The following is a 16,870-nucleotide window of genomic DNA, read 5'->3' as shown; positions in this document are numbered from 1 at the left end:
TTATTATGGGACCAGGGGCCAGAGAGTACAGCAGGTAAAATGCTTGCCTGGCACGTGACTGACCCAGGTACCATCCCAGGTAGCCCTTATGGTCCTCTGGGAGAGACTTCTGAGCAAAGAGCCAGGAGTAAGCCCTGAGCACAACAGGGTGTGTTGTACTCCCCACGGAGAATCATTATTCATCACTGGTTCTTGGGGGTTAACATCACACCGCTCTGTATTATTTTCCACACTCAACCTGAGTTTGTCTTTTTCTCCATCTTTCTAGAAAAAAGGAACTTTGTATGTATTTCTTCCTCTCCTTTTGGGGTCTTCACTGGGCCAAAGAAATAGGAAATAACCAGGGGTTATTCTGATATTCTCCACTCCTCCTGATTCTTCTTAAAGACAGATTTTATTTATGGGAGTCATTTTAAGATAGAGTGTCTCTCAGCAGGATTTTAATTATGGATCATGGGTTAGAACAATGGCTATGTAGATCTGATACTCCGAGTAAACAAATCAAGCCATGCTGTATCAAAATACAGAGTCTTAAAGGAAGGGATTGGCCGGTATGTTAGACCTTTTTCCAGATATGATCACTTGATCACTTGATCACTTGACATCCTGTTAATTATCAATTTGCTTGAGCAGGCGCCAGTAACATCTTCATTCATCCCTGTCGAGTGCTAGTGTAGCCCAATGGCGTCTGCTCACACTCCAGGAACATGAAGAGCCTCAAACTGATCGTTCAGGGTCTTGACGAAGAAGTCTGACCATCTCGTAGGTGGGCGACCACATGATCTTTTGACAGCCGTGGAATCCAGTCAATAACGGCTCTAGTCCAGTGGTCATCTCCAAATCTCATTACGTGTCCAGCCCATCTGATTTCTGATGCCTTGGCATACGAGACAGCGTCCCTGATTCTCAATCGTAAATGGAGGTCAGAACTCCAGATTCTTTCTCTCACTTGAGTGAAGTGTGATACTCCAAGCATAGCTCTTTCGATTCCTCTTTGGGAGACCCGAATAGCGTTCTCATCCTGTTTTCATAGGGCCCAGGTCTCTGATGTGTATGTCAATGCAGGAAGGACAGTGGAATCAAAGAGATGTGCCTGGAGCCGCGGGTTCTTCTTCCTCTTAGCTATTTTTTTGTCGTTATTGAAGGCGTTCCAGAAGTTGACGTTCTTCCTCCTGTGCAACCCAGGTGCCAGGTCATTCATCATGTTGACTTCTCAACCTAGGTACACATAACTGTTGCATTCGGAGATGTTTGTTTTGTTGAGAGCGAATGGAATGTTAGTCCATTTCTCATAAACATTGTCTTCGTGAGATTCAGCTGTAGTCTGACCTTTCCACACTCACGGTCGAAGTCGGCCCGCATTTGTGCCGCTTGGCTAATGTTTGGTGTTATTAAGAATGATGTCATCAGCGAAGTGGAGGTGGTGTGGTTGCCGACTGTCTATCTTCACTCCCATTCCTTCCCATTCCAGTTGTCGCATGACATGCTTGAGAGTGGCACTGAAGAGTTTCGGTCAAATGGTATTACCCTGCCGAACCCCTCTCTTGACATGGATGATCACTTCCTTGTAGAATGGTGAGATCCTGGTAGTGAATCCATAATACAGCTCACAGAGGATCCTAATGTATTGACCTCTGTGACCTTGGACTCCAGATATGATCATAGAAAAAAAATAAAGATCCCAACAATGCCAACTCTTTTAATGGTCAATTTATCTTTTCTTTTTACTTAGAAATTATTCTACTTTCTCTAGAGCATTAATCTTGGTAGAAAAAATATTAGTATTGAATGGCAAAGAGAATATGAAAAAATATGTATTGCTATTAAATTTCTATTGTTAACAGAAAATATTTTTTAAAAAGAAAGGAAAAAATGAAGTATTAGCCAGGACACAGGCTCTTTGCTTAACAAAGAAAAAATCTATGGCAGTTTCCACAACTATTTGGGGAAAAGAATCTGAACTGCTTGGTTTACTTTTTCCCCCCCAATTTTTTTTATTGACTTAACTTTCTTCTATACCTAACATGACATAGATTCCAAATGTTAAGCATTATAAATTGGCATCAGTCTACATGACACAGATGTCAGTGAAAGCCTAGTATCCAACCATCACTCTCTCATTAATTGTTTTCCATGGCAGCCAAAGTGAGGAAGAAAGGTCTGAGCGGTTCTGTGGATGAAAGAGTGGTCCTTGGGATTCGATCCCACTGGTGTTCATTCGCCCAGGAAGGACTTTCATCCTTAGGACCCAGCACATCTTTAATTTATATTCAGCAGCACCAGGAATGAAACTTAGGCCCTGTCTTATGCAGGTCACGCATGACCCGTAGGGTCTTGAACTCTATCGGGAGACGTGAGCCCCTGGGGGGCCTGGGAGGGCTCAACCAGAAAGGCCCAACCCGCCGGTTTTCAGCCTCTATGCACCAGCCCTGGTTAAAGCAACAACTTCGACGCATGAATATTCTTTGAAGGAAATTTAGGAGTCGTTGAGGAGCTTCTCAGTGCTAAGTACCAGATTGTCTCAATGCTCATCCACGGAGCCTGGCCTCTGAGAGCTTGATAATTATAGTAATTATTACTATTATGACTTGGAATAAGTATCAAGGGGCCCACTGATGCTCCAGTGCCCTAATAATGCTCAGTGTACTGCTTTCCTTTGTGTGACTTGCCTGAGATGGCCCAGATCCTCCCGGGACTGGACTCTGCTACTGGCCCAGGTGGCTGCTGCCAGCAGGATTCGCTCTAGCCCCCCGTGTCTGGGATCACAGCACCACTGTGATCTGCATCCTTCGTGTTATCCCGTGATGGCAGGCCCCCGTGACACACACATCCATGCAGCCTGCGTTACTGCAAGGGGCAGGCACGAAGTTGTTATGACACCCCTTGGAAGTACTTTTTCCCATCAAGATCTAACGGTGAGGGGGCCAGAGGGCACTTGCCTTGCACGCAGCAGACACAGGTTCGATCCCCACCACCCCCTGAGCATACCAGGAGTGATTCCTGAGTGCAGAGACAGAACTAAGCCCTGAGCACTGCTGGGTGGGCCCCCCTGCCCTCACCAAAAAAAAAAACAAAAATAAAAAGAACTAATGATGACATGAAACTACCAGACATTAAATTTTGTTTGTTTGGGGGCCACACCCAGTAATGCTCAGGAATTACTCCTGGCAGTGCTCAGGGGATCATATGGGACGCCGGGGATTGAACTGTGAATTGCCAGCATATAAGGCAGACACTACGCCCGATGTATCCTGGCGCCTAAACGACTGGACGTTAAGACTCATGCTGTGCATTTTTGAGGAGTGGTAAAGATATCAGAATACTGGCCTCAGTTCACATCTGTGCTCATTTTTTTTATTTGTGGAGATGTTGGATTTTGAGAAATCATAAATACTATGAACAATTTAAATTTAGAGAAAAATGTCTTCTGGGATTAAATCAAATTAGAAAATGGGTGTATTAGATGGTAGGGTACTTTTCCTGGCAATCTATAAATTGCCTTCACAACAGAAGAATTCCGGAAGGAGAGAGAGACAGAGACAGAGACACAGTGAGAAAGACAGAGGGAGGGGGGGAGAGAGAGAGAGAAAGAAAGAGAGAGAGAGAGAGAGAGAGAGAGAAAGCACACTCTGGCTAGATTATTTGCTTAAGTGACTCCATTGTTCATGCAATTACATGTGTATTTTATCAACCTTACACTCTAATTGACTCCTCTGTTGGCTAACTTCCTGGAAAGCTTAAAATAATTTAAGTAATCTGGAGACGCCTATGAGAAAATGATACCCTTGTAGAAAACCCAGGTTTTTCAGACCAGCCTATTTCCATTCTGGGATCCCTCCTGGTGAGCGTGGGGGACTATATGTGGTGCCAGGGACTGAAACCAGGGCAGCCACATGCCAGGCAAGTGCCTCACCCACCATTCTCTGTCTAGCCTCATGGAGCAAGTGTTTTGGCCAGGGTAATGCAGGCCTGGACTTAGTGACAAAGCCAGTTTAAGCCCTTTGGGGAGAGACCAAATTAAACGGTGGTCTTTCAGCGATGACTTGCATTTTTAAGATTTTGTTTTACTAAAAAAATTATCTTTTTAAATTTTTTTTTAAATTGGGAAAGCTAAAGCTAACTAGCTAGAGCAATTTTTACAACTTCTACAGAAATATTTTCTGGTCATTGTCGAAATAATGAATGTAATCAATGTATAGAATAGTTAAGTGGAAATCATCTACCTCACAGGCATTGGGAGGGGTGGGAGGGGGGGTATATTGGGGTTCTTGGTGGTGAAAAATGAGTACTGATGAAGGGAGAGGTTTTTTATCATTGTGTGACTGAGACTTAAACCTGAAAGCTTAGTAACTTTTCTCACAGTGATTCAATAAATAAATATAAGAAGAAAAAATAATAGATAAATAAAATTATGAAAAAAAAAGTAAGATGGAGTTCATGCCCGATTTAATCAGCTAATCAGTAGCTGAATAAATAGCAGTACTCCTACACAAAAAAAATATTTTGTGGTCATTCCATTATCTATTTAGTGATAACAAGCAATATTAAATTAATTATTTTTTAAAATTTTTTTCTTTTTTATTTCAGTTTTATTTTTTTATTTATTTTAAATTTTTATTAGTGAAACACCATGAGATACACTTGTAGATTTACAAATTTTTGTGCTTGGGTGTCAATTATACACTGATCAAACACCCATCCCTCCACCAGTGCCCATTCTCCACCACCACGGGTCCCAGTATCCCTCCAACCCCCCATCCCCTCACCCCATGATTTTTAAAATTTTTTTCATTTTAATGAATCACCGTGAGATACAGTCACAGACTTACAAGCTTTCATAATTGTGTTTCAGTCAAACAATGTTCAGGTACCCATCACTCCACCAGTGCCCATTCTCCACCCCCAATGTTCCCAGTATCCCTCCCCCCCCCCACTCCTTCCCACCCCCTGCCTCTGTGGCAGGCACAATCCCTCTTACTCGCTCTGTCCTTTTGGGTGTTGTGGTCTGCAACACAGGTATCAGGAGGTCATCATGCTTGGTCCATAATCTACTTTCAGCACGCATCTACTATCCCGAGCTATAAAATTAATTATTGTGGGCCTGCTACCGGGGCCAGGCTGGAGAGGCAATTGGGAAAATGGGGACAATAGTGGAGGAAAGGTGACAGTGGTGATGAGATGGGGGTTGGAGTATCAAATGCCTGTGACGAATCATCGTGAACAACTTTGTAAATCACCGTGTTTAATTAAAGGGAGGGAGGGGAAAGAGTTAAACCATTTCATCCAACTTATTGCCGAGTCAATTTTTTTTAAATGTTCTCTAAGCTAGCAGTCCCTTCAGTGCCCACTAACATCACCTATTGGCAGGAGGAAATGTCAGCTCCTTGTTTCCAAGGTTTTAAATTCTACTTTAATGAAGAATGAAGCAGGACGTGAATTCAGTGGTGGCTCCTGTGAGTTAAGTTTTGAGGAAGATAAACCTGCTGAGCTCAGGCTAATTAAAACCTCGCTGGGAGTCTGGACCAAGAAGCTCTGCTAGAAAACTTGGAGTTAAGTGGGTCACCAGAGCTTCTGCTTTGAAAGCAGTTTCTGTGGGATGAAGTGGGAAGCAGTTAAGACTTTGAAGTATCAGTGATGCTTTTGAATAACTCAGAATTGCTTCTGAAATAGTGAAATATATTCAGGGGCCTGAGCCATAACCCAGCGGGTTGGGAACTTGACCTGGCACAGGACTGAGCTGGTTTGATGGCCAGCACCTCGTGTGGTCCCCTAGAGTGTGCAAGGAGGGGTCCCTGAGCATAGAACTTGGAGTAAGCCCTGAGCACAGCAAGTGTGAATTAAATATCTGTGTGATCTATAGACATATATATATATACCACATATATATGTATATATGAAATATGTATCATAAATGTACTTTGGATTCCCATCAAGTATTCAAAGTTACTTCAGCCTGATGGGCCAGTTCAAGAAAATGAGACCCAACTGAGTTCACAGAGTGCTATGTGGGACAGGGTAAGGGACTTAGGGGCAGTGGTGGAGAGATCTTGTCACTCTGATGATGGGCATGGCAGATGGCACTGTAAGTATAAGATGATAATATTTGTACTATTGTAAAAAAAATTTACTATTATAAAAAATAATAAAAATTAAAATTTCTAATTAGTAACAAAAAAAAGAAAATGAGGCCCAGTCTGTACTCAGGGGTCACTCTTGGGGAACTTTATGTCATGTTGGGGGCCAAACTGTGGGCTGCGTGCAAGCTAATTGCCATAACCTCAATACTATCCCTCCAGTCTCCAGAATTTTCTGTTCCACTATCTACATTTCTACTTGGAAATGGCAAGACATTTCGAGCACTTTCTTTCTTTCTTTTATTTTTTTAATTTAGGAGTACTCCTTTTTATCCAGCTAGGATTAAACTGATTTTACTGAGCATGAGCTCCACATCTTTTTTTAATGTATTCAGAATGTTAATTTTATTTGTTTATTATTATTTTTTCATCACCATGAGATACAGTTACAAAACTTTCCTGTTTGAGTTTCAGTCATATCCTGATGGACCACCCAACCCTCCACCAGTGCATATCTTCCACCACCAAGGTCCCCAGTATCCCCCCATCCCAGCCCTCCCCCTGCCTCTACGGCAGACAACCTCCCCCACACTCTCTTCTGTATTGCTTGTTATGAACAGCATAAGATGCGAACGGCCTCGTATCAAGCCCTTGATTTCTCCCTCCAAAAATCAAACCATGTTCGGCTCCAACGAACAGCACTTCCGCCTCTTTGCTTTGATTTACATATAATTCCTCACATAGAGCAAACCACAGGCAGGCTTTCTGAGCATGAAGAGAAAAAAAAATAACTGGTAAAGAAAATCGAAGGGTGTGCCGGTGAAAGGAACATCTCAGATCCAGATGAGAATTATTGGCTATATTTTAGGAGACCAACCCTAGACTGGCAGGTCTCTGAATTATATAAAGGGCAAGCTAGTCCGCTTTCAACCTGGAGATTCCCCCCCTCTAAAAATACTGCCAATGCCCCCCGCCTTGAGTTATAAGAGGCTATTTTCTGGGGACTTAGACTTCGAAGATGGGACCTGAAAATGAGGGAAGAAAACAAACCTGAACATGAACAACTTGGGAGGAAGAATGCTGTGGATGCCGATAGCTGGTTTGGAGGTCTGGGTCGTGGCTGATATTTGCAGCAGAAAGAAACTCATCTCTACACGTGGGGCTGGCTTTACTCCTGGGAGTAAAAGTCCTTTCAGTGGCCCCTACCCAAAGTGTTCCTGACGAAGGAAGATGCATGATTTCTTATCGGTCTGGAGCGATAGCACAGCGGGTAGGGCGTTCGCCTTACAAGCGGCCAACATGGCCGACCCGAGTTCGAGTCCTCCGCCCCTCTCGGAGAGCCCGGCAAGCTACCGAGAGTATTCGATATGCCAGACACAGTAACAACAAAGTCTCCAATGGAGACGTTACTGGGCCCGCTCAAGCAAATCGACGATCTTATCGGTCAAGTATTTACTTGGTGTGGCTCTCTTTTATATCTCTGTGCACAGGGTCGCATCAAAATGTGTCGGGCAAATTACAAGTGGAAAATATATATAAGATTGTGCTCTAAAAGACAGCGAGGGGTTTCTCCCCCACCCCACCCCACCCCACCACCTTGCTATGTGTGCCAGAAGGATTGGAGGGTGGGGGAAGAAGGAAAAACTCAGCTTATTTTCTGCTTTCTCTATCCAGGGGCTGGAGCAATAATATAGCAGGTAGGGCGTTTGCCTTTCACGTGGTCGACCCGAGATAGATTCCCAGCATCCCATAAGGTCCCCTGAGCACCGCCAGGAGGAATTCCTGAGTGCAGACTCAGGAGTAGCCCCTGAGCATCACCAGCTATGCCTAAACCCAAACCAAAGCAAACTTTCTCTGTCCAAAGGGAGAAATGGCGAGAGATTTGACTGTCTGATCAACAATGCAGCTACTACAGACATAACAAAAGGGGTCAGAGCAATAGTCCAGCAGAGAGGGTGTTTGCCTTCCACAAGATGACCCGGGTTCGATTCTCGGCATCCCATTTGGTCCCCTGAGCACTCCTAGGAATGATTCCTGAGTGCAGAGCAAGGAGTAACCCCTGAGCACCACCAGACATGGCCCCAAAATAAAACCAACAAAAAACGAAAAACAAAAAACCCAACCAAAATAACTAAACTGACAATAATTTTAGCAACTTCAGTAAAACCGGTTTATTAACATTAATTAACATCAGCGACCCTAATGGAAAGAAAGCAGCATTAACGGAGAGCCCCACCCAGGCTCCACACTGACCTGTCGTACACCAGAACAAATAAAATTCCGATTGTCACCCTCCTGAGCAGAGTGCTAGCTTCTGCTGCTTCTCCTTTGCAGAGTCACTGAATCAGCTGATCTTTGCAACCATGGCTAAAATCACCGTTATTATCCTTAACTTACAGATGAGGAAATTGAGGCTTAGCGAAATGGGGGACCCCAGCTGTCCAGCTACGACGCTGCCACGTGGCTGTATGCCCAGGGTCTGGATCAATTCCCCCATCCCATGCCGGCCTGCCCCCTTAAATATTTGATGAAAGCTTCGGGAACAAGGCAAGCCACCCTGGGAGCTTGTCAAAAATGGTTCCAGAATGCCCCGCCGCTCTGGAGTCTCGGCCAGAGGAGAACAGAATAAACTTGGCCACCTGATGGTAGCCCTGCGGGTACAACGTCCTTCCCGGCCAGCCCTGTCTTACCCAAGGTACTGTGGCCGCTGGGCCTCAGAACTGGCTCTGCCCTGCTGCCCTCAGCCAGCTCCGGGCCAGGCTTCAAGTGGGGGGAGTTTTCCTCACCCCATCACCAAAGGGAAAGAATCTTTAATAGCCAAACACAGAAAGAGGTCTGATGCTCTGGAGAAATGAAAACAGCGGGAGGGAAGCACGTAGTTATCCTTGACAATCTACCTCCCCTCAGCACCGCAAAAAAAAACAAAGGATCAGTTTTGCACTGAAGGACCTTTTCTCCAAGATGGTTTCTTCTCTCTGTGTGTCTATTTTTGAATCAAGGAAAGTCAGGCTCGGAGCATCGGAAGGCGTCGCCACGAACCCCACGAAGGAGGCTCATTGGCATTCTGAAGATGCGCGGATCCGACCGGAGGATCTCTCTCATCAAAAGAGTTCTCCTGTGTGCTGGTGCTGACTTATTAATAAAGATCACGCTTGGATTTGATTATTTATCTAATCAGGAGGCACCTTCCACTGATGCTCATTAACGTCCGCCGTTTTAGGGGAGAGGTGACGCCCCGGGGCTTCGTGGTGGAATTGCAGCTGAGAGTCAGGGAACGTGCTTAGGGGCTTGCGGCTGGAAACCCAGGGTGCCCAGTAAGCCCACATCTCCCTGGGAAAGAGCAGGTGACCTGTCTGCCAACCCAGCGGAGAGGGCACAGATGTATAAGGTTAGCTCTGTGGTCTAAGCGCTGAACAGCGTCTTTAAAGACTCTGACAGAGAAATGAAATGGCTTCTCTAATGCTCTAGTGATTCGCCAAACCAAGAGATTCGTCTCCTTTTCCTGATGCGTATTCTGCTGGGCAGGGTTTTTATGTGAAACTCATGGGGCAGACTTGGGGTGTTGCTGGCTCCCCGTGCTCCAGCCTGTCTCCCGATTTAACCTGTTTGCACCCACTTACTACTGGCTTTCGAAAGTGGTTGTCAGATAAACAGACTTCTAACATGGCTCATGGAGCCTGCAGTGCAATGACCTCCCTCTTTCTGTTAGACAGTGTGACCAAGATCGGCGACCCTGGGTCTGACCTCTTCTCTACAGCCATCTTGTCCCACAGACAGGCAGTTCCACATTTGGTTAAACTCAGTCAGAAGCCCGCACATTGAACAAGACCCAGGGCCAGGCGAGCCGTACAGCTAACTGCAACCAGCGTGGCCCTCCCGGGAAGCGCTGCAGCTCAGACTTGGCACTGAGATGGACTAAATTATTTATCCCAGCAGATAAGAGAGAAAGCAGCCAGAGAGCCCAGAGTTTATACCCTCAGTCCCTGGATTCATACTGAATTCATACAGATCTCCACTGAGACAGGAAACCATCTCCATCAGCAAAAAAGGAAACCCAAAAGTTCCTTCCTAAATCACCTTAGATGCCTGGCGTTTGGCCCCAGCTGTGAGAAACACACCAGCTGTTGTGTCTCTTTTCTCTCTTTTTCCTTTTTTTTTTTTTTGGAGGGGGGTGGTCACACCTGGTGATAATCAGGGGTTACTCCTGGCTCTGCACTCAGGAATTACTCCTGGCAGTGCTTGGGGGACCATATGGGGTGTTGGAGTCAAACCCAGGCTGGCTACATGCAAGACAAACACCCTACTCACTGTACTATCACTCCAGCCCCATCCCTTTTCTTAGATTCGTTAAGAACTGAGTGTCAGGTGCTGTGAATATCAGTGCAGTGAAAAATGGCCTTTTCCCCCCATGAGCTCATGGAAGCTGTACCTGCCGAAAGCAAAGGACAAGTCCCATTTGTCCCTCGTTCGTTACAGTTGTACAGTGTGGCGGGCACTGTGCTAAGGAGCACACACACGGAGCTGAAGGTTGACTCATCAAACGGAAAACAGGGCCGGAGAGATAGTACACAGGGACTGAGGCACCACCCGCTTTGAATGCAGTCCCTGTCACCACAGTTGATCTCCCAGGCGTGATCTCTGAGCAAGCGTGAAGCCTTGCGTGCTGCTGAGTGGCTCAGACCGAAATACTGCCCCCTACCAAAATACTGAAAAACAGGGGATAATGCAAATACCAGCTGACTAGCCGGAAATGGAATAAAATAACAGAAGGAAAAGAAACTTCATATAATAGTGTAAGCAGTTAATTTCTCAGTAAATGAGACATTTCATAGATAGCCTGAGATCACAGCATTTCTTAATTTGTTGTCGTCGGTTTTTTTTGTTTTGTTTTTTTCTGTTGTTGTTGTTTTTGTTATTTTATTTTTCTGGTTTCTTGGGGCTACACCCAGTGGTGCTCAAGACTTACTCCTGGCTCTGAGCTCAGGGATCACTTCCGGATGGAGCAAGGTGGACCAGTGAGGTGCCAGAGATGAGACCAGGGTCAGCTGCATGCAAGGCAAACCTACCTGCACTGCCCTCCTGCCACTCGGGTCCCTTAGTTTGACTTTTGTCGTTGCTGTAGCTGTGACCAAACACCATTCAGGAGCCCTGGAGGAGAGAGCTTTGTTGCCCAAGGCGGGCTTCTTCGGGGCTTTCTGAGTGGGGGTGAAGATCAGAGCTCTTTGAGGGTCTGCTCTCAGGTCATCGAGAAGCGGGGTCTTCCCACCAAGGAGTAGGTCACCTTCCAGGGAGAGCCCCTTGGTCTCAGGAGCCTCTCCCCAAATCAAGAGACAGCCGTGATTTTCCAGGCCTTTCCGTCAGTGGGGTATGGAGAGGGAGGAGAGGGGAAAATGTCATCTGCCAAGCTATTTCTTCTTAGTAGACTACAAATTCTTATTCCATTAACTTCCCAGGGAGGGTTACACTTAAAGTCCTAATTAGGGACGTGCTATTTATACCACCAATGCAGTTTCCAGGCCTCTCAGTACAATCTGTATCTCTTTAAAGCTATCCATCACATCCTGCAGCCTGACCCTCTCTGCCCCACTCATCTCTTACCAGCAGGAAACGCCTTCTTCATCTTCCCAAGCTCCTGATCACTTAGCATGTCGTTACCCCGCATACAACAGTGCTCAGTGACTATCAGTGAATAAAATGTGCCAGAGATAATCAAAAAATGCACTGGGCATTTGGATTTCAAGCCTTCCTTGGACCCCAAATCTGAAATTTGGGACCGGAACGATAGTACAGCAGGTAGGGCATTTGCCTTGCATGCGACTGAACCGGGTTCAATCCCCAGCATCCCATAAGGTCCCCCAAGCACTGCCAGGAGTAATTCCTGAGTGCAGAGTGAGGAGCAACCCCTGAGCATAGCTGCATGTGACCCAAAAAAAAGCAGCAAAAAAATCTGAAATTTATTGTTTAATTAGGGGGACACGTTGGCTGTGCTCAGCGTTTACTTACTCTTGGCTCTGTGCTCAGGGATCATGCTTGGTGTTGCTCAGGGGATTGAACTTGGGTCAGCCACATGCAAAGCAAAGTGCCCCACTAGCAGTACTGTCTCTCTGACTCCCAAATCTGAAATTCAGCCACAGAACGGTCTCTCATTGGGAAAGATTTACCCAGTGAAGAAAGTAGAGGCTCGCAACCAAGAGAAGTGGAAAAGGCTGTCGTTAGCTCACCAGTGAATGAAATTGTTGCTGATGATCCACAGACAAGCTTCTCTCAAAGTAGATTTCCTCACATCCAAAATTGAAATCCTTGGTGTGACGGGGACATTCGCAGTGAGAATGAGTACGAGTTTATATAACTCCAGCCTCTGTGATTAGCCTCGTGGATTAGCGCAGACAGAACATCATCGATAAAAAATGACTCTGAATTTGGCTCCGCTTCCATTGTAGACATCTCTATTGCTTCAAAACTGTCTTAGAAACAGTAGCAGACAAGAAAGAAAAGTACAGATGGCCTGGGATGTGGCCCCGCAGTTGAGGCCGTGCCTTGCCTCTGTGAGATACAGATTCAGTTCCCAGCACTGCAGAGGAAAAGAAAGAGAAGGAGCCAGAAGGATAGTACAATGGGTAGGGTGCTTGCTTTGCATGCAGCTAGCCAGGGTTCGATCTCTGGCATTGTACATGTCCACTGAGTGATCCCTGAGCACAGAGCCAGGAGTAAACCCTGAGCCCTGCTTGGTGTGGCCCAAATATGGAAGGAAGGAAGGAAGGAAAGAAGGAAGGAAGGAAGGAAGGAAGGAAGGAAGGAAGGAAGGGGAAGGAAGGAAGGAGGGAGAGGAAGGAAGGAAGGAGGGAGAGGAAGGAAGGAAGGAAGGAAGGAAGGAAGGAAGGAAGGAAGGAAGGAAGGAAGGAGGGAGAGGAAGGAAGGAAGGAAGGAAGGAAGGAAGGAAGGAAGGAGAAGGAAGGAAGGAGGGAGAGGAAGGAAGGAAGGAAGGAAGGAAGGAAGGAAGGAAGGAAGGAAGGGGAAGGAAGGAAGGAGGGAAGGAGAAGGAAGGAAGGAGGGAGAGGAAGGAAGGAAGGAAGGAAGGGAGGGAGGGAGGGAGGGAGGGAGGAAGGAAGGGAGGGAGGGAGGAGAGGAGGAGAGGAGGAGAGGAGGAAAGAGAGGAGAGGAGGGAGGGAGAAAGGGAGGAAGGAAGGGAAGGGAAGAAAGGAGAAAGGAAGACAAAGTCAAAAGCCCCTCACCCTATGACCTAAGCCACAGCATAGTGGGTGCTGCTGGTCGTGAACTGTTCGTTAGTGACCCTCTTAACTTCGGGACCTCATTATTCTCGCAGGCGGAATTGGCTGCATCGGTCGGGACAAGGGGCAGGTTCGGAAGTGCCTGGACGCAGTGGAAATCTACAACCCCGACGGAGACTTCTGGAGAGAGGGTCCACCTCTGCCCAGCCCCCTGCTCTCCCTTCGAACCAATTCTACCAACACGGGGGTAGTGGACGGAAAGCTGTATGTCTGCGGGGGCTTCCACGGAGCAGGTAAGAGCCCATCTTAGTACTGGGCACCGCCTTTGGCACTGATTTTGACCCGCGCTGGCAGATCTCCTCAGAGTTCACTTACGGCCTTTCAAGTTGAGTGACCTGGAGAAACTCACCCCACCCCTGAACTGTGGAATTCACAATAGAACTATTACCCCTGTGGGCTAATCTCAGAATCAAATGGGACCCAGTCTATAATGAGTCTGGGACATAGCATAGACACTCATACGATAGAAGTTCAGGGGTCAGAGAGATGGTACAGAGAGAAGGGTGTTCGCCTTGCATGTGGCTGACCTGGGTTTGATCCGCAGCATCCCATATGGTTCCCCAAGAACTGCCAGGACTGATTCCAGAGTGTAGAAGTAGGAGTAAACTCTGAGCACTGCCAGATGTGGCCCAAAAACAAATAACAACAAAAAGAGTTCAATACGATTGTAGAATTAAAGAAGATATTTTAAAACACAAAGAACATGGACCTGGAAAATGACTTAAAGAACTTTGCATGTTGGGGGAGAAGGCAGCTGGGATAGAGATGGGATCACTAAGTTAATGATGGTTGGAGGGATCGTTCGGGATGGGAGATGTGTGCTGAAAGTAGATAAAGGACCAAACTTCCAAACATGATGCCTTTTGGTATCTATATCACAAACAGTTTGCTTGAGCGGGCCCAGTAACATTGTGAGACTTGTTACTGTGTTTGGCACATCCAATACATCATGGGGAGCTTGCCAGGCTTTGCCGTGCGGGCAAGATACTCTCAGTAGCTTGCCGGGCTCTCCGAGAGGGGCGGAGGAATCGAACTCGGGTCGGCCATGTTGGCTGCGTGCAAGGCAAACGCCCTACCTGCTGTGCTATCGCTCCAGCCCATTACAAACAATAATGCCCCAAAGTAGAGAGTATGGGGGAAATTGTCTGCCATGGAGGCAGGGGAGAGGGATAGAAGGGAGGGTATACTGGGGACTTTGATGATGGAGAATGTGCATTGGCAAAGGGATGGGTGTTTGATCATCGTATGACTGAAACTCAAACATGAAAGCTTTGTAACTTTTTTTTTTTTCAGTAAAAAGGGGGGGAAGAATTTTGCATGTGGGACTCTCATGTTCAGTCCCTTGTATAAACCCCCCACTCTCTGATCACTGCAGAGCACCCCAGCCAGAATACCCCCAAAAGTAGAGAACTGGTGAAAGAAAAATGACCTCAAGCATTAGGGTCTTGGTTTTTGGTATTGGTTTTGGTTTTTCATTTTGGGGCCACACCCAGTAGTGCTCAGGAGTTACTCATGAACGTTCTGTGCAATGCTGGGATGACACAGGTCAGCTGGGTACAAGGCAAACACTCTGCCACTGCACTAACTTTCTGGCCCATCAAACGTTAGGACAAACATTTATCTGTATTTATTGCTCAAGAGATCCTATCCTCAGAAGATTGATTCTTTCTCCAGTATTACTACTAGAAATGAATTGCTTCAAAGCATTTCTAAAATAACCCCTCATGCATATGTGTATTGCCAAACTCAGTGGGGTGCATATATCTAATTGTAGCCTAATTGTCCTGCATTATGAATTCATAATTTTTCAGTGCAACTGAGTTTTTAAGTCTGCACAAACCTAATAAACAAATGTCTCCAAAATGTGATTCGTTGCAGTGGTAAGTAAGCCAAATGCAGTTATATTAAAAATGACTCTTTAGACTGAAGAAATTGAATCATAGTGGGTGAAGTACCTACTTAGCACACAGTCAGCCCAATTGGTCCTCAGAACCACATACAGTCCCCTGAACCCTGCCAGAAGTAGGCCCTAAACACTGTCAGATGTGACCCAAAAACCCAAAAACCAAACAAATGAGCCTGTAACTGGAGCTCCGGCTCACGGGCTTGAGTACCTAGGCCTTGGGTTCAATGCCCAGAAGCATCCCAAACCCCACCCCCCGCCCCTAGGCAGCACCAGGTATAGTCCACACACATTAAAAAATTACCAATTCTGGGGCTGGAGCAATAGCACAGCCGGGAGGGCGTTTGCCTTGCATGCAGCCGACCCGGGTTCTATTCCCAGCATCCCATATGGTCCCCCGAGCACTGCCAGGAGTAATTTCTGAGTGTATGAGGCAGGAATAACCCCTGAGCACCGCTGGGTGTGACCCAAAAAGCAAAAAAAAAAAAATTACTAATTCTAATTATACTCTAGAAGTACTGCCTCAGTGTGTACCCAGGAAAGCATGCCTCAAAAGCACTTCAAACTTTGGAAGCATGCCAAACTGAAAAGCTGACACTGCAGCCAAGACTCTCATGGCTTCCTCAGTGTTTAAAGCACACAGTTATATGTAAGATAGAAACGAACAGTCGGGGAGACGATACAGCCTGGAGGATGCTGGTCTTGCAAACACTTGACCCAGGTTCAATCCGCAGCATCCAGTATGGTTACCTGAGCACCTCTAGCAGTAATTCCTGAGTACACATTAAGGCTGGAGCGATAGCACAGCGGTAGGGTGTTTGCCTTGCACGCAGCCAATATGGCCAACCCGAGTTCGATTCCTCCGCCCCTCTTGGAGAGCCCGGCAAGCTACCGAGAGTATCTCGCCTGCACGGCAGAGCCTGGCAAGCTACCCGAGACATATTCGATATGCCAAACACAGTAGCAACTAGTCTCACGATGGAGATGTTACTGGGCCCACTCGAGCAAATCTATGAACAACGGGAGGACCGTGACCTTGACACATTAAGGAGTAACCTCTGAGCACTGCCAGGTGTGGCCACACACACATACACATACATACACACACACACACACACACACACAAATCAACATTGACACAATTTTTTAGAAGACTTTGGCGATTAAGGAATCAAAAGCCTTAAGTGGGCCTTATTTGATACTGATTCAAACATATCTTCTATTAAAAGACATCTTTTTTTTTCAGATAAAATGGAAAATTGGAATCTTTGGGGTACTGAGTGATATGATAGAATGGTTCATTATCTTGGGTTATAATAATAATGGCATTGCCATTTTATGAAAAGGAGAAAGAAAAAATTTAAAACAGTCCTGATGATGAGTGGTTGTTCAGAAATGTTGATGAGTGGAATTAGCATGGTCTAAAGTTGACTTATAATTTACTCTATATCAAATAAATTTTAGAATAGAAATAAGGTTGATGTTGGGGAGGGAGACAAAAATAGATTTCAGTCATCTGCCTCACAGGCATTAGGAGGGTTGGGGGGTATATTGGGGTTCTTGGTGAAAAATGAGTACTGGTGAAGGGAAAGTTGTTTGATCAT

At 46.1% G+C, this 16,870-nt stretch overlaps 1 protein-coding gene across 1 annotated transcript in view; it reads left to right on the top strand.

Annotated features, from left to right (window-relative positions):
* KBTBD12 (kelch repeat and BTB domain containing 12) overlaps window positions 1-16,870 on the top strand; it is a 42,967-nt gene that overhangs the window by 9,337 nt on the left and 16,760 nt on the right. Inside the window, exon 4 of the mRNA XM_056129298.1 lies at window positions 13,399-13,596. Coding sequence (XP_055985273.1) covers window positions 13,399-13,596 — 198 coding nt within the window. The remainder of the gene's footprint in view (window positions 1-13,398; window positions 13,597-16,870) is intronic.

The sequence above is a fragment of the Sorex fumeus genome, unplaced genomic scaffold (assembly GCF_029834395.1).
Source record: "Sorex fumeus unplaced genomic scaffold, SorFum_2.1 ptg000072l, whole genome shotgun sequence".
In the NCBI taxonomy this organism is placed as follows: Eukaryota; Metazoa; Chordata; class Mammalia; order Eulipotyphla; family Soricidae; genus Sorex; species Sorex fumeus.
Note: the sequence above shows the minus strand (reverse complement) of the source record. Positions and strands in the feature narration are given on the sequence as shown.